This window comes from Mandrillus leucophaeus, unplaced genomic scaffold (genome assembly GCF_000951045.1).
Source record: "Mandrillus leucophaeus isolate KB7577 unplaced genomic scaffold, Mleu.le_1.0 Scaffold515, whole genome shotgun sequence".
Classification (NCBI taxonomy): Eukaryota; Metazoa; Chordata; class Mammalia; order Primates; family Cercopithecidae; genus Mandrillus; species Mandrillus leucophaeus.
Genome location: NW_012105531.1, coordinates 923,425 through 950,760, shown reverse-complemented (window position 1 = coordinate 950,760; position 27,336 = coordinate 923,425). Strand labels below are relative to the sequence as shown.

The following is a 27,336-nucleotide window of genomic DNA, read 5'->3' as shown; positions in this document are numbered from 1 at the left end:
TCTGCCAAGCACTCTTAGAAGCACTTACACACACTAATGAGTTTAATCAGCAAATAATCTTAACCAATGAGGTAAATGCTGAGATGAGCTAGTTTTTCTCTGAATCTCTGGCACTGGTAAAAGAACTGCTAATAAATAAGAAATTAGGGTAGCTGAAATACCTAGGCACTTCCTGGAGAAGCTCAACCTTGATGGAGCCCACAGTGGGTGGTTGGCTTAGGAAGGAGCATGCTTATCTGGCTCTGGTGACATTAAGGCCGGAACTTGGTTGTGGCCACCTCATAGCAATGTAATAAAGCTCCACTGGGGTGCAGTATAGCTTCTTTAGTCCCCTTCTATCTGATCATTCACTTTATAACAAAAAACTCAGCCAGTTCTCTAGAACAGTACTATTTGCTATCTTGGGGATGTAGAGAAATGTGTGTCTTGTGTTTTGAGTTGTCACAATGATTGGAATTCGGTTATCACTGGCAATGAGCTACTGGAGGAATGAGGGATGTTAAAGTGTCTTAAAAGCTAAGATAGTCTCAGATGGTAAAGAATCATTTTATCCAAAATGTCCATGGCTCTCCTTTGAGAAGCAGTGATGATGGATGATTCAGGCCCTCCTCAAGTGACATCCAGACTGGCTTTTACAGTGGCAGAACTGGAATAGAAAATGGTGTGGAAGGGAAGAAATTACAGAGTCAAATCTGGAATATTTTCCCTCAATTAAAAAAAAAAAAATTGTTAGGCTGCAATGAGAACGTACTAGTATTGCAGTACATTTATTTGTTCAATAGTTGTTTTGGAATACATCTTTGCGGTGGAAACTTTAGAAGTAGGAGGGAAATATATTTGATGGATGTATTGAATGAATTTCCTTTCAGGCATATTATTATTATCATCATCGTTATTATTATTATTATTATTTTGAGACAGAGTCTCGCTCTGTCATCCAGGCTGGAGTGCAGTGGCACAATCTTGGTTCACTGAAACCTCCACCTTCTGGGTTCAAGTGTTTCTCATGCCTCAGCCTCCTGAGTAGCTGGGATTATAGGCACACATAACCACATCCGGCTAATATTTTGTATTTGTAGTACAGATGGGGTTTTGCCATGTTGCCTAGGCTTGTCTTGAACTCCTGAGCTCAGGCAACCTGTCCACCTGGCCTCCTGAAGTGCTAGAATTACAGGTGTGAGCAACCATGCCCGGCCCTCAGGCATATTAATCGATTGTGCATAGTAGACATCATACAGACAGCACGTATTTTATTTATTTGTTTACCTATTTATTTATTTATTATACTTTAAGTTCTGGGATACATGTGCAGAACGTGCAGGTTTGTTACATAGGTATACACGTGTCATGGTGGTTTGCTGCACCCATCAACCCATCATCTACATTAGATATTTCTCCCAATAGTATCCCTCCCATAGCCCTCCACCCCCGACAGGCCCCAGTGTGTAATGTTCCCCTCTTTGTGTCCATGTGTTCTCATTGCTCAACTCCCACTTATGAGTAAGAACATGCAGTGTTTGTTTTTTTTCTTGTGTTAGTTTGCTGAGAATGATGGTTTCCAGCGTCATCCATGTCCCTGCAAAGGACATGAACTCATCCTTTTTTTATGTTTCATAGTACTTCATGGGACAAAGCATATTTTAAAATTGCTATTTTGATTATTTGCTTTAGAATGGAGTCTTTCAGAGCCTCACATCAATAGTGTATACTTATAAATTCTGGGCTTCTTTAAGGCTTCTATATGTAAAACACCATTAAATATTTACCTCTCTTTAAATATTTAAAGGAATAAGCTTTAATTATATTTCCAGTGTTCCATTTATCTTTGCATTATTCCAAACAAAATTGGAGGGAATTTATTTATATTACATGTCAAAACTGTCTTGTGAAGGGATGCTTTAGCTAATATTACAGAAAATGATAAGCCAAAGTATGACTCTTTGGTATGCTAAGTACTTTGAACTAAAGGAGATTAGAAGGCCTCAGAAACAGCCTCAGAAGCAAAGTCTCTCGCTGACCTCCTGCCCTCCTGTCTCCTGTCCCTCCTTCTCACTTGAAGTGAGTAATGGAAACTGGAATTCATCTTCCTCTTCCCTAAAGCAAATCATAAAACCTCAAAAGGTCACTCTCTGCCTTCTCCTTCAACAGTCTCATTCCAGCGGGGTCCTGCCCCATACCCAGAAGGAAGGAAAGCTTCACAGCCAGAAGAATCTGCATAGACAGGCCTTGTGGGTTTCCAGCCTCGGTCTATTACCATTAGATCATGATCTCTGTCCAATCACATTTCTATACGGTTATCTGTTTTTTATCAAACCTAAGCATATGATAAGTTTCCCTTGGGTCTTTGGGTCTTTATTTCTGAAAGCTCTCATGTCACATAAAACTTTGATGAAATACATTTATAACGTTATGCTATTCCCTTGTTAACTTGCATTTTGTAATAGGAGTGTCAGCCGTGATCCTTATGATGGGCAGAGAAGCTATTACACCTTTCTGCCCTTCATTAATACGATGTAGGCATTTCTGTAAACCAGCTGTCGTAGAGATAGCTTTTCTCCATGGACTTTCTACAGCATTAGGCTGCAGTCTCTAGTCACTGTTAGGCTGCTTACCTGCCCAAGAGTTTTCAAGTTTCCAGAGTACATCCTGAACAGTGCTCTCCCACCAAAATGTCAAAACACTGATGTCTGAAATTTATTCTCTGACCCTTAGAATGAAGTCAGCTCTGAATGAATTTGTCATACTTCATCAGTTTTCTATATTTTTTGATGACAACTAAGTGTTATTATATTTTTAGTGCACCTCTCTAATTAATATTTATCCTTTTTAATTTGGTAAGGTACTTGCTTATTACCCGTTCTTTAGATTAGTCTTCCCAGTGGAAAAGATACAAAATAGGACTTTATTTCTTTTGCACAGAAGTATGCTTGTCTGAAGCCTCTGTGTCTTTAGCTACGTATCTTTTCTTTGTGTGCTCTAAAACTAGAGTAGGAAGAAGGCAGGCCCTAGTCCCCCGGCACAAATGCTGGGCCTTAACTTGTGTCTCTGTGCCCTGTAGGAGAGCCACAGAATTCAGGAATCTAGAGCATGGCTGAAGGAGTTATTAGGCTAACCCTCCTAGTGGGATCATCCAACATTTAAAGAAGTTTATTATTGAATTTTACTCTTCATATCTCTCACCTGTATCAGGGTGAGTTATAGCAGACTCCAATAGCTATACTATCCCCACAGGTCAGTTTAAACACTCGCTAAATTAATTAATCAATCCTGGAAAATATGAAATGTATAAAACTATGTCTTTAAGAAAACTATAAGTGATATTCCTAAAACTCTGGGTATGATGATCTAATTTTGATTAAGAACTATAATTTATTCACATACATAATGATAAATATGATATTTTAAAACAAAATTTGTGTCATTTTGTCCCTAGATATTTGGATTATGAATTATAATAAATTTTCATTTTCTTTTTGTGCTTATCTGATTTTTTCAATATTTTTTCTATAAATATGTATTCAGTTACAAGAAAATACAAATTGTCAAACTACATTGATAGCACTGTACTAGCCCTTGCAGTGAGGTTGAAGGATTATTAAAATAACATTATGTAGTCTATGCTTTTAGAAACTTATAATTTGGTTTATTGACCAAGGACATATGCAAACAAAAATTGAAGTAATTATATATTAAAGATTTAAAGAGTATAAAAAACAATAAACATATTTTGAGGTAGTATGTAATGATAAGTGACAACGAAGTTTCTATCTTTAAATAATCTTATTTATTTATTAGAAAATAAACCTTATAATATATTTTGATCCCCTTTGTTAGAATGAGAAAACTGAGGACTGTTTTTCGATCTGACTTGTAAACCTATATATAGATTATAACATAATAACAGCTAATATTTACAGAGTGCTTATTGTGTGCCAGGAACCGTTCCATGTTTTCCCATGAGGTTAAGTATGATACAATGGTTCAGAGGGCGTTTCCTTGAAACTTCTGCTTAAGTCTTCACTTTGCTATTAAGAGAAGCCATGTGAACTTGGGCAAATCATTTATCCTGACTGGGCCTTCATTTCTTCATTTTGAAAACTAAGGCAATAATATCTGTCTTACAGGGTATTAAGTGGATTAAATAAATGGCATACATAAAATAGCGCAAATGTGGTATTGTGTTAGCTATTACCACAATATATTAACTCATTCAAATTTTATAACAGTATCAGGCAAGCATTAATGATATCATTAATATTAATATGTCTACTTTTAGATGGAGAAATCAAGGCCAAGAAATGTTAAATGATTTACCCAGAGATACTAGGTGGCAGGGCTAAATTTGAACTACGGTACTATCACTCTAGTGTCTATGCTTGGAACCACTCTATTGAACTGTGTCTTCCAATTATAAACAGTCCAATATCTTTAACATTATGAATAAGTTGCCGATAAGTAACAAGTAATGCATGTCTTCATTATGCCATAAAATAAATATGCTTTTGATTATCTACGTAACACATGGTATTAGAGTTTTAATAAGTAAAGAGTTGTCTCTGGTATTTGGTAAACTAATTTAATCAAATCATATATTATTAGTGAGGAAAAGGGTAGAATTCTCTCTCCTCTCTCCTCCTTCTACCCTCTCTCTCTGTCTTCCTCTCCATTCCACACTCCCACCCATTCTTCTACCTAGCTAGAATTGTCTTGCTTTTGTTTGCCTGAGGGTCAGTGTTGGTAATGGAAACCTCACAGTGAATTCACATCTTTTTCTCTGAGATATAATTGAAATCTCAGAAGTCATTGACTTCAATGTGGAGTTCAAATTCTTATTCCAAAATATTTTGCATGATTATTGCCATACCCTTAACATTTCAGTACTTTAGATGGGAAAGGGTTTGATAATATAAATGGTTTAAAATAGTTTTATTTGAAGGAGTAACAATAATAGGGTAGGCACATAATTTATTTGACATATATTTGCTAATGTAATCAGAACTATCACTGGAAAAGAAGGCAAATCAAAGCAATTAAATACTTATGCTTGAAGAATATTCTAAGTTCAATAAAATTTAAACCAATTAGAGAGTTTTTAAATTATTTTAAATTGTGAGTCATAAATATCAACCTAATTATATATCTGTGGAATGGCTTTGTTTTGTGACCCTAAAATAGTTAAATCCAGTGGTTCTCACCCCTGGCTGCATGTTAGAATCACGTTAGAATGGGGCATGGGGGTTAAAAATCCTGATCTCCACTTTACACCATTGACCATAATCTGTGGGGGAGGGACTCAGACGTCATTTTTCTGCAGATTCCCAAGTGATTCCAATATGCTGAGTACAATTGCTTTAACAGGTTCCTGAATGTTCATGTACACTGAACTGAAAGTTTGGCTCTTCAAAGGCATTCTATTAGAATAGCAGAATTTGCTTCTCAGCCACTTGAAGCTTGGCTCTCATCGTAGGAGCAAGCATCTTCCCATAGAGAAAGGATGTTCAATTTGGCAGAACTCTGAGCACAGGAAGAACCATGAAGGACATTATTTATCTTTTCCCTGGGCTTGCGGCAATCATTACACACGAACATGTTTATTTATTAGAATAATAAATGGTTTTGTTTTTAGATTCACATGCAAGAATCTCAGCATCTTCAAAGAAGGACCTTTCATAGTCTCTAAAATCTCAAACTCACTTGTATTTTACCTTTTCTTGCTCTCTGCATGTATATGAATTTTGGCAGGCAGAATTTTCATTGATTAAAATCGAAGAAATATTTTTTTCAAATAATGTTTTAAAAGACCCAGATATTTCCAACAGATGAAAAGCTGGCAATTGGGTCCCTTGCTTTGAAAGAAAAATACAAGGATACGATATTCTTAGAAGTCTATTTCTTTCCAAGAATCTTACATTTGTTGTTAAAGCCAATAGCTTCATTGTCAGGTAATAGCAAATCAGAGCTTTCTCTCTACCCTGGGGGTACTCTCCTGAATAAATGGAGCTCAGGCTGCTGTCAGACACCAACTAAATTAAAGAGCCATCTTTTAATCGCTGAAGCATGAAGCTATTATCTTCCTGAATATACCACCTACTGGGAAGCAAAGACTACAGAACCATCTTAAGACATGCCTCTAAATAATCCTAAATGGAGGGCTCAAGAAGTAGAGATAGGAAAGGAAATATCTTCTTCTTACACTTCTGGTGTCAGTTTCTTCTTAGTTCATTTTCTTCCTCATATTCTCCAATAATCTGGGCTTTTATGACTCCTCTTATACATCTACCATCATAGACAGGGTCCATCCTGCACAAGAGTAGTCTTATTATAATATTAAGCTCTGTTACTCTGTAGGAAAGTAAGGACATCACAATAGTTTACTTTTTTATTTAAACATTATGAAACTCTGTAAGATCCTTCAATATTAGTATCAAGCAAGTTTCATATAAGACCAGGCCATAATATACAAAAATTGCTGGCAAGGTGAAGATATCATCCATCTGTGTAAGAACTGAAACACTGAAAGTAAATGATTTAATTTCATATTATTCTTGGACTTTTTTCTTCTCCAAGGCAATTAATGTATTGCAAGTAAGTATGGGAAAAATTTTAAGGTACATTTTTATGTACCTTAAAATTGTCAATGTCAATGACAAACTCATTTAGGTGTGTTTCTGTTCAAGTCATTGCACCAGCAATAGATCCTTGCACTCAAGAATTCATTTCTGTATATCAGAAAAATCCAGAAACTATTTTTTATGTTGAAAATCCAGAGCAGGCATGGAAATATTGCAAAATATATTCCTTGTTATTGGAAGTGTAAAGTGCTAAAGAGAAGAACTTAAGTATGAAACGAAAAACCTTTCTTTTAATTCAACACTCATGATTAAGTTATAAAGCATTTAAAATGTGTTAATCTAATCAACAACACCATAGATTTCTGGGATTGCTGAACTGGTGGGCAAAATAAATTATGCTTTGAGTCATACACAAAGAGAAAAATGTCAGTATATTTTGGGATAATACTATAGTTGATTTAGCGACATCATATATATGCTCTTTTTTTTTACTTTGCAAGAGTACTAGGAAATGAAAATTGTACGTATTTACAATTTGAAGTCAAATGTATCAGAACAAGAATGAATTAAATGCCTTTTTTTTTTTTTGGAAATAATGTATTTACAGAGTTTGACACAAAGAAAAATAGCTAAGATTCTACAACTCAGAAGAATTAAAAGATACTTCAGTAACACAAAATTGACTTTTAATGTACCAGTTCATTGTATCTTACAGAAAATGAAAACATTTTTTTTTTTGGTAATACAGATTGATTCTTCTCCTCAAATTTATACTTGATGTCTATTAAATGCCTTTAAATATTGGTTTTCTTTTAATCAGGTGGCTTAATGACTTTTGTATTTTTCATCTCTTTCGTTGTACATCCATTGCCGCTCTGGCAGTGGTGAGCTATGATACAGTTAACTTCTTAACAAAACGATGTCAGTTATCCATTGATATTTCTTAATGCATTCTATGCTAAAAACTGATAAGTGATTCCCTTTTAATCCTCCCCTTCTTAGTGGTCAGCTACTCCATGAGACCACCATATTCTTTGGAGTACTAAAATCAAGAAACCCAGAATGGCTGCCAGCAACCAAATTGGAATCTCCTTTGAGTCTACTTCTAATTGCCAAAATAAAAAGTGACTATATTATTGCATAAAATAACACTTTAACAGGTACCGGCCCCCTTTCCATGAGAGAAAGTTTAAATTTACAAATGCCATATTTGGCTTAAAATTACTGTGATACAATATGGCAGTACTCATTTAAAGATGGCTTCCAGTGTTAATGTGAACAACTTATTTTCACTCTTATATTGTCTTTTTATTTGAATTGCTTCTTTTTGTTTGGGTTTTCCAATGCAGATGTCTCAGTGAAATGTGCAGATATACTTTGTTCCTTACACGGTCACCAGTGTGAATTATGGACAAATACATTAGAACAAGGGTTCCTAGCCCAGCCTCCCATCTAATCTCTTTGATACTCTTGGAATCTAAGTCTGAGGAGCGATTTCTGAATTAGCCAGTGTTGTACCAAACTTTCTGTTAGAAATTGTATTAGAATAACCTTTCTTTTTCAGACATGCTCAATGAGACATCTTGGGTAATGAAGTAGGAAAATAGACATTTGGTGGAAAAACAGCAAAATGAGAACATTAAAAAGACTAATTCAAGTAGGAGTATAAAGGGCATGGAAATTCTGATCCTTTGAGCAAAATGAGAAGACAAAATTTCTGCTCAGCAGTATTCATTGTGTTAAGATTTTTTTGTTTTTTACACGAATGGAAAAATGATGTGTAATTGCCATAGATTTTAATCAGCTAACAGTCACTCCAGAGATTTTGATCAGCACCAATTCCTATACTAGTAAGTATTTAAAAGTTAAGAAATACTACTACATTTAACATTATAAAGGTAGAGTTCCGGACATAACTGAAAATTAGATGCTTGCTTCAATAGAAATTTGTTCTACTTGTATTTCCAACAAAATTATCAGAACATACATAATAACAGTTCAAGTATGGACTTCTTCCAGTGAGCTAGCCCCCATATTTGAGGTGTTAAAGTTGTTATTTGGGAGAAAGCCCCCTCTTTAAATAACATATCATCTTATCCTAGACCATTTAGGTATCTTCTTTAATTTAGAAGTGTAAGTTCTATTTATACCACCAGTGTTTGAGTTTAAACCTTACAAAATCTTTGGATTTATAGTTTTGTACAGTTTGCATATCAAACCTAACTTAAAAATGTGCATGCATAACATTGTCATCTTTTAATATTAAAGCATCTGAAAATTTTCAGGTATGTTTTTGATCAAAGAAAGACCTACTTTTATTACAGTATTTTGTCTGAATAATATATGATTATAGTTATGGTTTCATGGACTTCCAATTGTTCTATACCTTCCACACACGTAACTCTATCTTTATAGAGTAAATTTATTAGAATTATTACAGAGCCTTAAATGCAACCACAATCCATTCAGGAAACAGATTTATTTACTCATGTTCATGGGAGGAAAATCTACATAAAAACATTCATGAAAGCATACCAGCTATGTCATACTTGGATTATTATAGTAAATCCCATTTATTAGAATTCATTGTGAAACAATGGGAAACCATGAAATGTAATTTGAATACAAATATTGGTCCCTGTGGGGTCTCAGCAGTCATAAAAATATAGGAAAACAGAGCTTTATTTAAGATTGGAGCTGCTAATGTGGAAAATTGTGTTTTGAAGCTGGACTTAACCATTTATTCAAAACCCTGAAGATTTTAGTGTAAACTCTTTGATGACAGCTTCAGCATTTAATTTAAGCCAGCAAGGATGACCAGCAAGGAAAGTGACATCATTAACCACATTTTCTATTTGGGATAAGGTTTAGAACTACACTGTTGACTTTTCCCCCCAAACACAGGCACTAGTTGGGTTTTCTAGTGTATAAACAAATAGGAATAATAAGAATTTTGAAAGTTGGGTCTTTGTTTCTGCATTAGGGATTCCTTTTATAATGTAATTGATTTTCATATAATGTAAATATGGAATATTAAATAAGTTTAAAGTTATTTTTATAGGACAATAACATTTCATAGGCTAACAGAAAATCAAGCTGCTAAATTTTACAATTTTTCTGTCCAGCAGTTTATCTATATAACTGCCCTGAGTAGATGCTAAATGCTGCTTAGCAAATGGCCCTTAGAATTTAAATACAACTCAGTAAAGCTACTCAAAAGATAAAACAATTCCTCTCAGACATGTGTAATTTTAATTATAAGAAGGTAGAAGTCTTTCATTGGTTAAATATTATCTGCTTATTTATGTGTCATACTTCATATAAATGGGATTATTAAGGAGTTTTAACTGTGCTTGTTACTATGGATTGGAGTTCATATGAATTTTTTTTTTTTTTTTGGTCAAAAAGGCAGGATTGTAAAGAGTAAAATATTCTGTCTATTGGAGGCTTGAAATATTAACTTTTAGAAAGGTATAGATTGTTCCCTTGTGAAACTGAGTTTTGTATAACCTCTCAGTTTATGTAAAGAAGCCTGTATTTCAAATTTTTTGCTCTAATTTGTTTATTGTAGTGCATTTCAAAATTGTACAAATGTGTAAAGTTTGTGCTTGTAAAACCTGCTGCTCTGAGTAGCTTTACTTTCCTTAATTTAATCCTAGCAATTCTCAAGCTATTGCATGCCCCGTTCATGAAAGGATACTTTATTGGGATGATACAGCTTAAAGAGTTTGGCTCTAAGTCTCCTTACGTAGAGCTTCCCTTAAGTTTATATTAATTTATAATATATATTGAATGATAGCTTTACAAAAAACAAATCAATGAATTGATCTTTATGAAAATGACTCTTTACAGTAAGTAAAAAAGGGTTATCACAGTTTTGGTAACTTGCATGAGTTCATATTGGAAAAAAAAAAAAACACCTTTCACATGTTCTTTATGACTTTAAAACTGATGTGCTCTAGGGGCACATTCAGTTGTATGCTCTGAAGCAGTAGACACCATACAGCTTATGCTTTTTATCTGGGAAACCCGCGAAGCGCACTGCAGCCTCAGTAGGACTGCAGCGCCTTCTTGGCCTAGAGATAGGGTAGCGGACGCTGCCATCCGCCAACCAGCCCGCATCACAGCGGTCATATCCAAGAAGTTTCCAGGCAGCAAATATCTGGCCCACTTTTGCAATCTGAGCACCATCATTGAGACAAGCTTGTACCGCTTCATCATAGGTCAGTTTGGTGGGGTGGATCAGATAGTAAAAACGGCCTGTAGAGAGAAGGAGACAGAGTCAATGGGCTGGTCTTCAGTTAAGCCACACAGAGATAGAAGGAGCCAAAGACGGAAGTGTTTCTCAATGAAGGGGGATATAGAGCAATGTTTGTAAAGTTTTGGGAACATAGAAATGTCAATTAAATGTAGTGTCCCTAGGTCACTTCCATTACATTAGTTTTTCCCTTGCCCCTTAATATGTGTCCAGACATGCCCCTTTTATAGCTTTAAAAAGAAAAGGGAAATGGCAGATACAGTTTCTGTTAGCTAATTAGTGACTAAAAGAGCCCTTCTGTGGCACTAGAGAAGACAGAATTCCATGTTAAAAGCAAGGGCTATTTAAATTCTAGCTGTAGCAACACTGAACCCCAGCACAAGTTTCTGGAGAGGCAAAATTTGAATGTGAAAGGATCAAAACACATTCCTGACATAAAAGTCCATTTAAAAAAAATCAAAAGCCCTCAAGTCCTTTTCATTACAGGTATCAATTAGACATTATTCTCATTCAAAGACTACGTATGAAAATGCATAAAATACAGGAAGTCACTTGCCACAGATAATACGTATTCAGAATGTAAACTTAGTCTGTGTTGGTTCACTAGCAAAGAAGACAAATTTGTTTAGTTTTTTCAACTTCCATTTGTTGAAACCCTGACACCTAACTATTTCTCGATTTCACTAGAAAGACAAATGAGTCTCGATCACTTATTGAACAGTGCTAATTACTGAGATTCCTTCAATATGTATTAAATATGTGTAAAATGTGTAAAATATGACTTCAACTGACTGAAAGTGATAAATACATACAGACTGAAGATTTTCTTATGCATCTTAGTTTTTGGTTGAATCTAATCAGCCTCTCTTACCTGATTAGAGATTGTAATATGATGTTCCCGTGCCCCTCATTAGATATAGGTTACTGAAGTATAAATTAATGCTTGCCAGTTCTTTCTAGACTGAGATGATGTGATTTGGAGAAAGGGTAGTGGCCACTGGAACATTAACCAGAGGTTAAGTACCATCACCTATACCAGAGTTCAGCAAACTATACTGGAACATTAACTAGAGGTTAAGTACAATCACCTATACCAGAGTTCAGCAAACTATAGCTCAGGGGTCAAAAACTGGCCTCCTACCTGTTTTTGTAAATGAAGTTTTATTGGAATACTGCCATCTCCATCTGGGTTTAGTATTTTGATGGCTGTTTTTGTGCTATAACATACACACTTACAATGAGCCATTGCAGCAGACACCATATGGCCAGCAAAGCCAAAAATATTTATGATACGGCCCTTTATAGAAAAAGATTGTTGGCCAGACACAGTGGCTCATGTCTGTAATCCCAGCACTTTAGGAGGCCAAGGCTGGCTGATCATGTGAGGTCAGGAGTTGGAGACCAGCCTGGCCAACATAGTGAAACCCCATGTCTCCAAAAAAAAACAAAGCAAAACAAAACAAAACAAAAAAACAAACCACAAAGCCAAAAAACAAAAATTAGCTAGGCATGGTGGCACACACCATAGTCCTAGCTACTCAGGAGGCTGAGGAGGGAGAGTCACTTGGGAACCAGGGAGGTGGAGGTTGCAGTGAGCCCAGGTCATGCCACTGCACTCCATCCTGGGTGACATACAGGGTGATACCTTGTCTTAAAAAAAAAAAGAAGAAGATTTTTGACCCCTGACCTATAATCTCTTTCTATTTTTCCCAAAGCATATCACCAGGGACCTAAAATATAAATGATGGGGCCAGGGCTTGCTTTGTAGGTGTGTGACCTGTGTCCTCACACAGGGCGCCACATGGAGAAGGGCTCTGCATTTAGTTTAATGCTCTGCTGTCACCATCTTAAAGTTTTTAACATTTTTGAACAAGGAGCTCCACATTTTCTTTCCTTGTTTGTTTATTTATTTATTTATTTATTTATTTATTTTTTCTTTTAGAGATGGGGTCTCACTATGATGCCATGTCTGGTCTCAAACTCCTGGTCCCAAGCAGTCCCCTTGCCTTGGCCTCCCAAAGTGCTGGGATTACAGGCGTGAGCCACTGCACCCAGCCCACATTTTCATTTTACACTGGGCCACACAAATTATGTGGCTGGCTCTGAACAGAGCAAGAGAAGGGTTGAGAGGAGTATGAATAAAATGAATCAGTCATCAACACTGCTGCAACCTTTCCTTCTGCTTTCACCTTGAGAGTTAGTTCTACTTTCTTTTTCTTGCTTATTCCCCACTTTGTCCTGAGTTCTGTTGATCATCTATGAGTAAGTGTATATGTGATTGTGAGAGGGACAGCATGGGTAATAATGAAGGCACACTTACTTTGAGAGAACCATATCCTACGGAGGGCACACACTGGCAGCATCATCTTTGACAACAGGTAATAGACCTCAAACCACATAACAGTTTCAACTATTTCATATAAAAATGGGATGAAATAAAATGTAGGAGTACTGAGAGTATGTACTTGTGCTTGACTTATGTGGATATTTAAAAATTATGACACTCAAGAACTTTTTATATCTTTTAAAACTAGAGCAAAACTTCAAAGCTTGTTTTTGTTTGTTTTTCTAAGAAGATAAGATTAAAAGCCAAGTGTAGTGTTATAGTATGGAGTAGTCTCTGAGACAAGAAAGAAGGCAGTACAGTTATTATCTTACCATTGAAATTGGATGTAAAACAGAAAACATCATATCTGCTTTTATCTTTATCCCAAAATCCGTAGTTCCTGACTCCAGGCACTGTGTTCTGGCCCCCACAGGGCTCTCTGGGCTTTGTGATGGGATATTGCACAGAGCCGTCACTAAGCCAGCCGGCATTGCACCAGTCCAGCCCGCCCCGCCAGGCGTCGTACAGCTGGTCGAAGGAGGCGATCACAGCATCCTGGTCCAGACACGCCTGCTGAGCCTCGTGAAAATTCAGATTGTAGCGCCCCAGTCGTGGAAAGTAAGGGAATACCACACCTGTGCAAAGGAGAAAGCAAGGAGTCATTAGAAGCCCCAAAACTAACAACTCTGAGCAAATCCCACCTAGCTGGTGAAAAACACAACAGACCCTCCGTCAGATGAGACAGTAGTTTTTTGTCAACTAGCAACTGTTTCTCATGATCCCTTTCCCCTTCAAGCAGCCTGTCAGTTCTGAGAATCTCATGATCAGCTTTTTTGTTTGATAGCTTCAGTGATTTACTGCTTTGGCTATGAATTCAACTCAGACCTTAAAATTCGCCTTTCTGAAGACATCTGTCCGCAGATTACAGTTTCCAAATAGCCCTCCCTGAGAACTTACCATTTACTGCCAGTTTCTAGCCCTATAATGGGTTACTACTGAGCTCCGTCACCCAGGGAAAAAGTCAGTATTGAACACTAAGAGTTGGTGGCAGATATAGAAATAGTCAGTGTTGAATACTAAGAGCGGAGGGGACGTAGTGCTCAAAGAGAAGGTATTTATCAAAATTCACAATGTTTTTCTTAGTAACTTTTCCTATATAATTAGTTATTAGTTTTATGTAGTCTTTTAAATGTATAAAGAAGCATATTAACAAATGATTCAAATGTAGATAAAAAACTCTTTTACATGGTCTTCTAATAACTTGCAGATAAGTAACCTTCACTTAGGGGGGATTCTTATTTGGAGAAACTTGAAAGCAAACTTGTCCAACCCATGGCCCACGAGCCACATGTGGCCCAGGACAGCTTTAAATGCAGCTCAACAAAAATTTATAAACTCTCTTAAAACATTATGAGTTTTTTTGTGATTTTCTTTTCTTTTTTCTTTTTCTTTTTTTTTTTTTTTAGCTCATCAGCTATCATTAGTGTTAGTATATTTTATGTGTGGCCCAAGACAGTTCTTCTTCTTCCAATGTGGCCCAGGAAAGCCAAAATATTGGATACCCCTGCTAAAGTGGATTCCTTTGCATATCTAACAAGAACATAATTAAACAATCTTATTTCACATCAGACAGATCTGTACGGTGAGGCACGCCTCCATAGAAAGCATCATGATACTCTTATATGTTTACTTTTAATGTAGCCCTTAATGCTATTTTTTTCCTGCCCTTAAATAGCACGACTAAAATAAGGGCTTTAATTTAAAAGTATTTCCATTACTATTTTTCAACTTCCACATGTGTATATTGCAAACTGAAAGTAAGGGGTTTGAAACATTTTTATTATAAACAGGAAAAAAAAAAAACTTCTCTAAGCTTGTTGTATAAAAGGTAGGTACAGAATAGACATCCATTGATTGACTAATGCCAAATAATTAAGTTAAATATTTTGAGGACAAAAGTTCCTTAGCAAATGTGAACAGTGTGACTTGGCATTTGATTTTGCCTGGGAAGATGTATGGCTTTCCAAAACATTTCTTTTGGTCAAATAATTATGGGAGGTGACTGAGCTGTCTCACAACACTCTGCCCAATTTCTTTAAAGCCTAAGGATTACCAAATAAGAAAGCAAAGTTACATCACTTGCTGAACTTTGAAAAGGACTACTGTGTCAGAGTATTTCTCCCATGGTTATTAAAAGATAACTAATTTAGAATCATTATTCAAGGACTTGCCTTGAATTTTTGAATATAATTAGAAATAATTAGTATTTTAGCATGTGGAATGCAAACATTTGTCCCACTGACACAGTAATTTGGTGAGTTATAGCACATGTGCTATTTTACGAGACTGCAGATGCTATTCAAGATGAAGTACAAACTCACTAATAGCATAACCATATACAGGAAATATTTCTTTACTAAATTGTCCTAGAAGACACTACAAGAAGAAATTTCAATGGCCTTAAATCAAGTCACATCCACTGAAGGCCTCCGTAGGACATGTTTGTCCCTGTAGGGCAATCCAGCTGGCACCATCCATGAAAGGCAGAGATCCAAGAAGGCTTCCTGATCTCATTCTGCCTTCTCAGGTTCTTGGCTGAAGGATCTATAAGCTGAATCAGAGCCAAAAGGAAGGAGTAAAAGCCTCTCTTGGTTGCCACTAACTCCTGTGGTGATGGGGAGGGAAGGCCTGGACATGGTTCTATCTAAGGAGGGCTCTGTCCAGGCACTGAGCTGGGAACCCAGTAAGTGCTGGGAAAAAACTATTATGGTGCCCTGATCCCTCATATCTTTTATCCTCTTTCCTCGGCAACCCTGGGAGTGCTGATGAAAAGGAAAATATTCAATTTATTCAGTAGACATTCCCTTTTTGGCTAGATCTTAAAGTGACAGAAAATCTCAAAGTGTCTGAACCTGAAGAGAGAAAGAAACCAGTGGGGTTGACTTCCATTTCCAAAATGGCTGAAGATGGTAATATTGGAGAATGCAGAATATTTTAATTTATATTAATTTTAAAGACCTGGAAAATCTTTCAGGTTTAAATTCACTGTAGTGTATTTTGGTAGACTCTCATAAATATCGGGAAATTTTTTTCTCTAGTAATTTGTCCTTGATTAGCCACTGAGCATTACTTAGATATGATTGATTTAGTTCCACATCCAGTGCTATATATTTTTATTTGAGTTATTTTCAAATTTAACATAATTTCATACAATCATGTTTTAGAGTCAAAGTGAAACTTATGTTAAAATTTTAGTATTTTTCAATTGTAAGAATTGTCAACTAAGTGTTGTATCAGCTCAAAAGATTTACTTAACAAATTTGAATTACTGTTTGATATGCTGGAAATAATATATTCCAAGTAAATCACGGTAAAGCTCTATGCTTTACTCAAAGTTTTAAAACTTTCCCTATATTCTACAAATTTCACATACACATTTCAACAGCAAGATGTCTCTTACCAGCAGGACCATTTTTGGAACTTCATGATTGTTAGTATTTTATTTGTTTACTTGTTATACTTCTGGCTAGCTAAGATTTTAACATCCAATTGCAGCAACCTTCTTGGCTCTGTAGAAAAAATGTGCAATTCTTACAGCTGAATTATGGAGCAAATGGTTGCTTTTATCCAGTGTTGCAAAAATAAGAAAAGTTAAACTTTTATGGATGGGAAAGAAGCTGGTATGATTATCCAAGAAATAACTGACTAATTTATCCTTCATACTTATATGTCAAAATATAATCAAAAGGGACATGTAAAAGTTAAAGTAAGTTTTAATAATTATATAAAGTAAATATTTCTAGTAATAAAAAGGCAGAGACCATATAGCATAAATAATATTACCTTCCTTAGTGCCTGTCATAGTGCTTATCAGTGCTATGCACATATCTGAAATTGTGTTTCTCTTTCTGATAGTTCTCAGACTATAATTTTGTATATTTAGCCCCATTTTCACCAATGGAAGATGAATACAATGGAAGTTTGGAAGCATAAGTGTCATGTTTTTCATATCATTATTTGTGTATTTATTGTTTGCTGCGCTCAGTTGAATTGCTGATTCTGTAGTCCAAGCTTCTCCCTGAATTCCTAGGGACACTCTTTTGTTATATCTGTATAAAGCTTGTTGCTTGTTGGGTGCTATTTCTAGGTAGGTAATTGGTGGCAATCAGAGGGCTCTGCCCTATCCAAGATTCTGTATGAAAATACTGTGTTTCCATATCTAATTCCAACTCAGATGGAGGTCAGTCTTTGTTAAGGATTTACAATTATTATTATTATTTTTTTGTCAGTGTGATTATACGGACAGTTCTTAAACAACAACTGACAGCAAGGCACTGTGCTTGGTACTCTAGGACATAGGTATGGGTGTGGCCTCTTCCTACATTTGACAGGATATATATCTATATAGATCTATATATATATATGATTTGAACCCAAGACAGAATAAATATATGTAGTTTGGAGAGAGAGAGAGAGAGATATATATATGGTTTGAATCCAAGGCAGAAAAAAAGCTTGCAATACAAATAGGAGCTATATAATTTAGGCATCATGAAGAATAATTTTTTTTCTAATTGGTAAAATTCTTTAGTGTAAATAGCATTTAAGCTGGTATTAAAGGACCAACACAATTAAAGATAATGTGCAATTACAGTTGGAAAAGCAGCTCAATCAAGGCATTTAACATGAGATGCTTCCCTGGCCCTTTGGTGCATGTTAGAAGACTGACAGGGAGCTTGAATACCACTGCCTGACTGGTAGATAGTCATATGTAAGAATGTAATTGATCATGAAAAAGGTTAAAAATGAGAATGAGAGCTAATAAATGATAACCAGAAGGCATGTCTTTTGCCATATGTGGTTCAGCACAGATTTCAAACTCTTACGCATAAAATCTACTGCATCTTGAGCGTCTATCCCAGAATACGTGGAGATTGTCCTTAGCTTATGTTAAGTTTTCTCAAATTTTATTTTTATGGCTTTTATTTTATTGTTGTGGCTATCTTAATTTGTTGTAATTTTACTTTGAAATATCAATCCTCATCTTACTCTGAAGTATATTTAGATAAAATAATATCCCATCTGAGTTTTTCTTGAAAATTATTCTGTGGTAGTGGGAGTAAGAAAGCAAAGTAAAATAAGATTGGCTATATCATGATACTTTTTGAAGCTGGATAATGATATATGGATTCATTATACTATTCCTTTTACTTTTCCAAATGTTTGAAATTAGCGACAATGAAAAGTTAAAAATTTTTATCCCACCCTGTCACCAATCTGAGACTTAATGCAGGCAAGCTGGAATGCTGTTGGTGGTATCTGTTGTTCACATATTTGCTTTGAGGAATTTCTCTCTCTTATCTATGGTGCCCTCTCTCCTGTTTTTCATGCTCTTTATCTTTTGAAAGGCTTACCTTCATGGTCCAAATCAAGTATCTCTTTTTTTTTTTTTTTTGAGACGGAGTCTCGCTCTGTCACCCAGGCTGGAGTGCAGTGGCACGATCTCAGCTCACTGTAGTCTCTGCCTCCTGGGTTCAAGCGATTCTCCTGCCTCAGCCTCCAGAGTAGCTGGGATTACAGGCGTACACCACCATGCCAGGCTAATTTTTGTATTTTTAGTAGAGATGGGGTTTCACCATGTTGACCAGGCTGGTCACAAACTCCTGACTCCAAGAGATCCACCCGCCTCAGCTTCCCAAAGTGCTGGGATTATAGGCATGAGCCACCGCGCCCAGCCAAGTGTCTCTTTCTTAAGAATGGTTTCCATGACTCCCACATTGCACGCACACTTTTTGTATTTGAAAGTACATTGCATGCACACTTTTTGTATTTGAAAATTTAAACACTTTATTTCAAACATTCTTTTACTTGTAAACTATTTACTGAGCATGAATTTTGTTCTTGGCTCTTGAATGTCCTCAAGTAGATCAAGTTTAACAGACAAATTTACAAATATTTACAAAACAAAATGTGATTAGAACTATAATGGAAGTCTACATAAGGTGCTATGAGAACATCATGGAGGAGGGAAGTTTAACAGCTACCAGGAGCACAGGACACGTCCTAGCTTATTGCTCCAATAACTTTGGGCCTTTCAGAATTTTCTGAAGCCTGAAGCTGCCGAATACTGCTGTTTTTTTTTTTTTTTTTTTAAAGCCTCTCGTCTACCAACAGAAAATTTCTCCTTCTTGCAAACCCTCAAATCACAGTGGAGTAGAGCATAGGCTTCATCCAATGCCTTTGGTATCAAATTCCAGCTCTAGCTCTTACTAGAGCTAGCCATGTTATCTTAGAAAAAGTGTTTGTCTTAAGCATCATCTATAAAGAAGGTTGACTGAACATGAACAAAATAAGTAGAACATATGATTATAGAAATTTGTGCCCACTTATTTTACTGACTTCTGCCTTATTTCATTAAATTATTTGAGAATCTTTAATGGACTATATGTTTGTTGAATGAAAAGAGCAAAGATTGGAATTCTTTCTATCTCATGACACCAAAACAGCACTTGTAAAAATATGTATCAATTAAATTGGTTTCTTGGACCGCATTTACTTAGCTCATATGCACATATGCTATATATGGCAGGGAATGTTCCCTAAGCGTGGAGAATCTGGAGATTTGCAATGGTGCAGAGCCTAGGAGAAAAAAAATTGTTTACTTAGTCCCCTTTCAGCATCCCTAATTGTGTCTTGGAGGTGACTTGATTTGACCCTATAATGCATTATGCTGAACATAGGCTGAAGCTTCTTTTAAACAATGACCTTATTTTTATTATGTTTATATTTTTTATTTCCTTCTATTTCTGGTAAGTTATACTGGTTTCTTTTAATTTAGAGTTTAATTTTGTAAAATAAACATAGAGAGATAGTAAATACTGCATGTGAATTACTTAAGTTTAGGTAATATTTTGCTATATAAAGATAGGGTTTTAGAAGAAAAAGTAACAACAGATAATAGATAATAGAATTATCTATTACAACAGATAATAGAAATTCAAACTCATTTGAGGATAAGTGACCTGCCCCAATTACAAAACTGTTGCTGGCAGAGTTGAGGTGAACCTAAGCCTCTTAATATTACTAGCTCAAGGCTCTCTCTAACCTTTAATGCTCCTCTGATAAATAGTTTTAATTAATATTTGATGACCGACTGTCTTCTCTAAGTCAACTCCTTCCATCCTGAATAATGCCAATGTTCATGGATATTCATGTGAATCAATAAAAACTTAAAGCACAAGGTGGCATGTACTCAGGGCTGAGAACTATCTATGAGAGACAAGGAAAGGTCACAAAAATGTACTTTACAATGTTGTGCAATTTATTAGATGTATAAAGCAAATAAATCTCCATACATGTGATAGGATTGTATGGGATTCAAAAGGTCAAATAGTCAGTGATACGCTAGTGGACCAAACAGATATTTTTCCAAAAGCCACAAATCTGTCCTCGGGGGTAAAAGGAGCTTCTAGCAAGCATACACTTAAGAGTTTTATGTAAACAAGGAAGGAAGGCATTCTATCAATGCTGCCAAAATCCACCCTTCAGTGTAAAATAATGCCGAAATTTATGAAAAATAAGATGTCTTGTGATCCATGAGAAACTAAGGAGAAGAGTGTCTCTAGACATTGGGCAGAGGGGAGGCAAGGATAGCAAGGACACTTTTTATTGTACGGCTTTGTACACATGTTGGTTATTAAACCTATTGGATGGCTTACTTATTTAAGCAATAGAATTCTCCCACAAAATGCCCTGACCAAATGGCTAACAGACTCTGAACCCTTAGAAAATCACTTCTTTAGAAGAATGTTTAAAGCTAGAGGTTACTTTTTTGTTGAATTAAGGTTTTGCAGTCATTTTACAGAATACGATTACATATATTTTAGTTAGCAGATGTCCTTTACAAAACATGCCATTATTTTGAAACTGAGATAATTTTAGAAACATCATACAAAGAAGTACACAATCTGAATTTCTCAATAACGATATAACGGAGTTTAAATTTTGAGTAGCATAAGGCAGTATCTGAAAACCGTTAATTCAGTTCCACTGCACGTTTCTCCTAGTTACAAACAGCTTCAATTTTGCACTTAAGCATTGTGTATACATTTCAAACATGAAAACTGGAATCAAAGGCAGACTATAGAATACAAAAGAATAGAAAAAGATGCTGGGCAAGGACTTTCGGTTTTTCACTTTATTACTGTGGTAACCACTAGACATTACTCCTCATGAAAAAACGCAACTATTAATGATCATTTCTACGTTGAACGTGACTTATAGATACCTACCTTGTAAGTCCAGTGCTACCACAGCAGTATCGTCTTCTAATCCTTCAATCACCTCACACTTATATCTCCCATAATCTTCCAGAGTGAGGTCTGTGATGAGCAGAGAAGCATCATTATCACTGCCTCCCTTCAGAAACACCCTACCCTGGTAGCCTCCATAGGTTTTTTTGTGGTATCCCATGGAAACAAAAACATCCACTTCCTTGAGGTAATCCGAAGTTAGCTTGGTCCACTTAATTCGGATTTTATGGATTCCTGAGCCAAATGCTGTAGGGTCTCGATAAAATTTGCATGGCAGTGTAACATTGCCACCTCTGTGTGAGAACACCTTGGCTTGCTCTGCTTCCACAAGTAGACGGGGGCCATTTTCTGCTATAATTAAAAAGGAAAAAAAAAAAAAGAAAATAACTATTAATATACTTTCAGACATTTTTGTAAAATGAAATACGTTACATATACAGGATATCTGACAAAGGATAGCTTTGGGTGGTTAGCTTCTCTACATAATCTCTTTTGAACCATATAGAAAGTGACCTCTAATAACTAGAGGGTATCTCTAAAGTAGTCCTGTATTTTAAACCAAAGGGAAAGAAGTTACATTATCGTCAGTAAGAAATATTGGATATAAGACTTCACAGTCATTTGAAGGTCAAAGATTTCATAATAAATTCTATTTATTATCGTTTCAATTTTTTTCTTCTACATTTACATATCAAAAATATAGAAACAAGACCAAGAGAAGTGAGAGAGTTGCATGACGGGTTCATCAGTATAAACCCAAACATTTCAAGGTAAGGTAAACCCAGCTGGGCTTTCTAATACAATAAGTTTGTATTGTACTTACAGGCAAAATATGAAGCAACATGATTCACTTTCATTGTACCGTTCTGGCGAAAGAACTCAGAATATCCTCACATTTATGACTTCTAGTCAAGTATACACCTGTGTTAGGCTATTTTGAAACCTTTCAGGAAATACGTATTTCGTTTTCACAGAAAGATTAGACAAAGGTAATTTTAGTAAACGCTTTTGACAAATTCCAGAAGATTTTGAAATGTATTCCTCAAAATTTGAATGTTAAAAGCATATCCAAAGTTATACTTCTTTTCCAATTAACCAAATAATTATTTCCTTCTTTACCCCCTTAAATATCCTTCTATTCTCTCTCTTTGCTTTCTGCTATGTCTTATTTTGCAGTTACCTTATTACTTCCACCTTTCTTTTCCTTGTCCTTTTGTTTTCCTCCAAGGACTTTATTGCCTTCCAAAGAGCACCACAATATCCTGAGTCTGCCAAGTCAGCAGGTCTGCCGTTTTCTACATACCAGCTGTTATTTTCAGATCTTGGCTTTCTCTGGGGTATCCCCCTGGCTAGCACATTGTGCTTTTGACCTTGACAGTGTCTCTTGAGGATGTGCAAGATTTGAAAATGAGAAAGCGATATAAGCTTTCCTGGATATGGATATCTTTGTGTCCATACACAGCTTTCAAAGCTGCCAAAGCTGCCCTTCACACAACTCTACAGACCTCCTGCCTTGGGCAGATAGGTGTTGAATAATCCTTCACCATGAATCATTTAAGATGTCCAGGTCACCGAGAAGAGTAGCCATGTTGAGACACACAGTTATTGAATGGCAAATATAGGATTTGGATTTTAAAATAGAAAGTGTCCAAAAAATAGACATAGCATCTCTTTTTTTATCACACAGCAATCAGAATTAATATTTTTAATGAGCATATCATTTCATTTATAAATGATTTCCAAGCCTCAAAAAGCTGAAAAGTTTAGCAAAGCCATCAATACCCCTCACTTTGAATAGATAACGAAATGCAAGGATAATGGCTTCATTTAGTATTTAGTTAAGAGGAATCACAAATCCAGCTCATTAAGCATTTCCTTTATATTCCATTCTTGAGCTCATTATTTAGGACCATAGAATCTCAAGATATAAAAGATAAATCTGTGTAATTCTACCCTACATACAATTTTTCCCAGGCAATATCCACAATGCCTGCTTGCAAGTTCTACTGAAACATCTCTAGTGTCTTCTTTCTAGGAGGAGGAAAAAGTGCTGTCGACTAAGTTTTCTCAGTAATGCCTGAGGGTCATAGGAAACATTTCCTTACCAGTATCTTCTGGGGGGCAAGGGTTGGGGGTGGAAACTTCCCATACTGGAACATAGTTTAGATAAGACACATAGCTACAAGAGGTCTCAGTTTCATTATTCTTTCAAGTTGTTTGGTTAAAAGTCAAAAATAAGGCCCAAATGCACTGGCATAGAGGATATTATACAAGTTGCGAACAAGGGCTCTAATGTGACATCGACCTTGGTCTAACCTCACTTCCTCAATTTACTAGCTCTGTAGCCTTGGGCAAGTTGTGCAACCCCTAAGCCCTAATTTCCTTATATGTGAATTACAGATACTATTACCTACAATATACAATTAACCTAATACACATAAAGGGCTTAGGACAATGGCTGACCAATATGAAGTGTACACTGACTACTAAACTGTTCCTACTGCATAGATTTTACACAGTATTTTCCAACTAAGATACTGCCCAATATAGAGCATAGTTTTGTCATATTTAGTCTTCCATAATTTCACTTATTTATAAAGTTTTGAATCATGTGGAGTAAAAAGTAAATACATAAAATGCCACCTGTGAGACTTGGAAATAGGAGACTTGGAAAATTGGGAGGTTCAGTGTAATCATAAACGGTTCCAGAATGAACACAAGGTCTAAATGTTTTATAAATTAAAGGGTTAAGGCAAAGATCAAAACTCTTGTATAAGGGACTCAGACTTCTAATTTTTTTCTGTGGTTAACTGTAAACCATCTTGCAGTATTTTAGAAGTGTAGGCTTCTGATTTTGTTTGTGTTTTACTTCTACTCCAGCATTGTGACTAGAGGATGACTTGTGTGGTATAATGTTGAAAATTAAGCAGACACCAAACATCCACTGACCCTCACCCAAAATAGTTTTTTAAACAAGCCTATCAAAATGTATAAAATTCTACCATTCTCATTTGTTTTGGGGTGTGTGTGTGTGTGTGTGTGTGTGTGTGTGTGTTGAGGTAATAGATGCCAGAAGTCTTTGACTGAAATTCAAAGAACCCTAGCAAAGGTATGTAATGTATTTACTGACTAAGGCCATTAAGTTTCCTTAGGCTAAACCTCCAAAAATGGCCTTGAGAATAATGGTTTTGTTTGTTTGTTTGCTTTTAGAAGATCTACACTGCAGACTATAAAGCACTGAGCATTTCTGGAGAAGTGGTCTGTTGCAGGCTCTCCCATGCCTTAGCTGTTGGACTCTGATAAGTCTACCTCATGAGAATCTTGAGGTTGCAGTTTTTACCAGGTGCTATGTCACAGGTTGTCATCACGGGGACCATCCAGGAAACACGCTGAAGTAGACAGGGAAAGGAAAGGGATGAAGACAGAGGAAAGGGAACCACAGGTGCTGATTACAAACTTTGCACACTCTTGCCTAGAGAAAGTCTTGCATCTGATCATTGGATTTAAACTCCTGGATCAGTTTGAAATTAATGTTTAAATCAAAACTGTTTGATTGGGGCTGGGTGCAGTGGCTCACACCTGTAATCCTAGCACTTTGGGAGGCTGAGGCAGGCAGATCACTTGAGGTCAGGATTTCGAGATCAGCCTGGTCAACATGGTGAAACCCCGTCTCAACTAAAAGTACAAAAATTAGACAGGCATGGTGGTGCATGCCTGTAGTCCCAGCTACTCAGTAGGCTGAAGCAGGAGAATTGCCTGAACCTGGGAGGCGGAGGTTGCAGTGAGCTGAGATTGTGTCACTGTACCTCAGCCTGGGCAACACGGCAAGACTACGTCTCAAAAAAAAAAAAAAAAAAAAAAAAAAAGGAACTGTTTGATTAGCAGGCTGTTGCACAGCAATTGAAACGCAAAAGATAAAAATAAACCTTGATCATTAGAATAAGTATTGCTTTTTTTTTTTTTAAATAAAACTGTGTAGCATACAACTGTCCATTTCTCCTTTCCCTTTCAGTATGAAAAGGTGCACATAAACATTTGCATAGTGTTGAAGAGCTTAATTTTGTCCATAAATGAGGCTGAATGTTGAAATTGGGGAAACTGCAGATGTCCAGTGGGGGACAGAAATTTTTTAAAGTGCAATTTACAAGTAAATAATTTCCCCATTTCCATTAGTGACAATGACTTGAAAGATCTGATGCCCTTCAAAGCTCAGAGTTGTCTCCAGGTGAAACAACAGGGCCTGGTGAGAACACTAATGGGGACTCACTGAACCGCTGGGGCCTCGTTATTATCTTACAAATTCTGCTGTGAAATCCAGAGGACATCATTTAGTTTCACCAAATAATAAAAGAAATGGCCTGAACAAACAACTGATCTTTATACTTGCTATGAAATTTAGATGAAGACTTTTAAACAATAGGACAAACACAACTGGAGAAGAAAAACAATTGAAAACTATGACATTGAACCACTGCCTATTTTTCTTAGTCCTAATAAAAGCATAAAAATTTGTTTGGCAGTTCATACCCACAGAAATCTAGGTGACAGGAAAAAGGAAAGGGTGCTTTGGATCAAAGTTTATGTGTGTTTTTGGCTTTTTTTCTTTTTTTTTTTTGAGACAGAGTTTCACTCTTGTCGCCCAAGCTGGAGTGCAATGGTACTATCTTGGATCACTGCAACCTCTGTCTCCCAGATTCAAGCCATTCTCCTGCCTCAGCCTCCCAAGTAGCTGGGATTACAGGTGTGTACCACCATGCCCAGCTAATTTTTTGTATTTTTTAGTAGAGATGGGGTTTCACCATGTTAGCCAAGCTGGTCTAGAACTCCTGACCTCAGGTGATTCACCTGCCTCGGACTCCCAAAGTGTTGGGATTACAGGTGTGAGTCACAAAGTTTATGTTTTTAATCCATACAAAGTCACACCTTAAACTTAGGTCATTTGTAGTTATATACTGTATGAATCATCATGGGAAACGATGACGGTACATGAAATTGGGAGCCATCCTGGAGAAGGACAGGGATGATCAGCTGTCAGGGGCTTCCTCACTCCTCTCCAGAGAGCCTTTCCCACTAGAAAGCCGCCTTTTTCATCCCTCCCTTCTCATGGTCCTTACACCACTCATTTTGAAAGTGAAGCCCTTGGGAACCTCCCTGATACAAATCAAAATTTCAATGTTAAAAAATAAGTTTATCTTTTTAAAATGAATTGAGGATGGTGCAAGATAGCCAGTCTCGATGTTGGTTACTTTCTCCACCGGTGTATGGATGAAGTAGCCTTGAGACTTTTGGATTTCCTAGATCAATAATAATAATAATAATAATAATAATAATAATAATAATAAATCCAACTGGGGAATGTGTTTAAGATGGCTAAATAAGAACATTAAAAATAATCTCTCCAGCCGGGCGCGGTGGCTCACGCCTGTAATCTCAGCACTTTGGGAGGCTGAGGAGGGCGGATCACGAGGTTAGTAGATCGAGACCATCCTGGCGAACACGGTGAAACCCTGTTTCTACTAAAAATACAAAAAATTAGCCGGGCATGGTGGCGGGCGCCTCTAGTCCCAGCTACTGGAGAGACTGAGGCAGGAGAATGGTATGAACCCGGGAGGCGGAGGTTGCAGTGAGCCGAGATCGCTCCACTGCACTCCAGCCTGGGCGGCAGAGTCAGACTTTGTCTCAAAAAGAAAAAGAAAAAAAAAAAAATCTCTCCAAGAAAAAACTCTACCACCATCATTTAATTTTGTCCACTGTGGTAAAATATATATTTTAAAAATTGCTATTTTAACGATGTTTACATGTATAATTCAGTACCATTAATTACTTTCACCTTGTTGTGCAGCCATCACCACTATCCCTTTCCAAAAC

General features: G+C 36.4%; 1 protein-coding gene across 2 annotated transcripts in view; it reads right to left on the bottom strand.

The window, feature by feature from the left end:
• Nucleotides 1-7,240: 7,240 nt before the first annotated feature.
• Nucleotides 7,241-27,336, bottom strand: part of HAPLN1 (hyaluronan and proteoglycan link protein 1) — a 90,283-nt gene continuing 70,187 nt past the window's right edge. For both annotated transcript variants that reach the window (XM_011996459.1, XM_011996458.1), the window contains exons 3-5: nt 21,448-21,819; nt 13,489-13,791; nt 7,241-10,832 (exon numbers count right to left, since the gene is read on the bottom strand). In XM_011996459.1, coding sequence (XP_011851849.1) covers nt 10,543-10,832; nt 13,489-13,791; nt 21,448-21,819 — 965 coding nt within the window. In that variant the 3' untranslated portion in view covers nt 7,241-10,542. The remainder of the gene's footprint in view (nt 10,833-13,488; nt 13,792-21,447; nt 21,820-27,336) is intronic.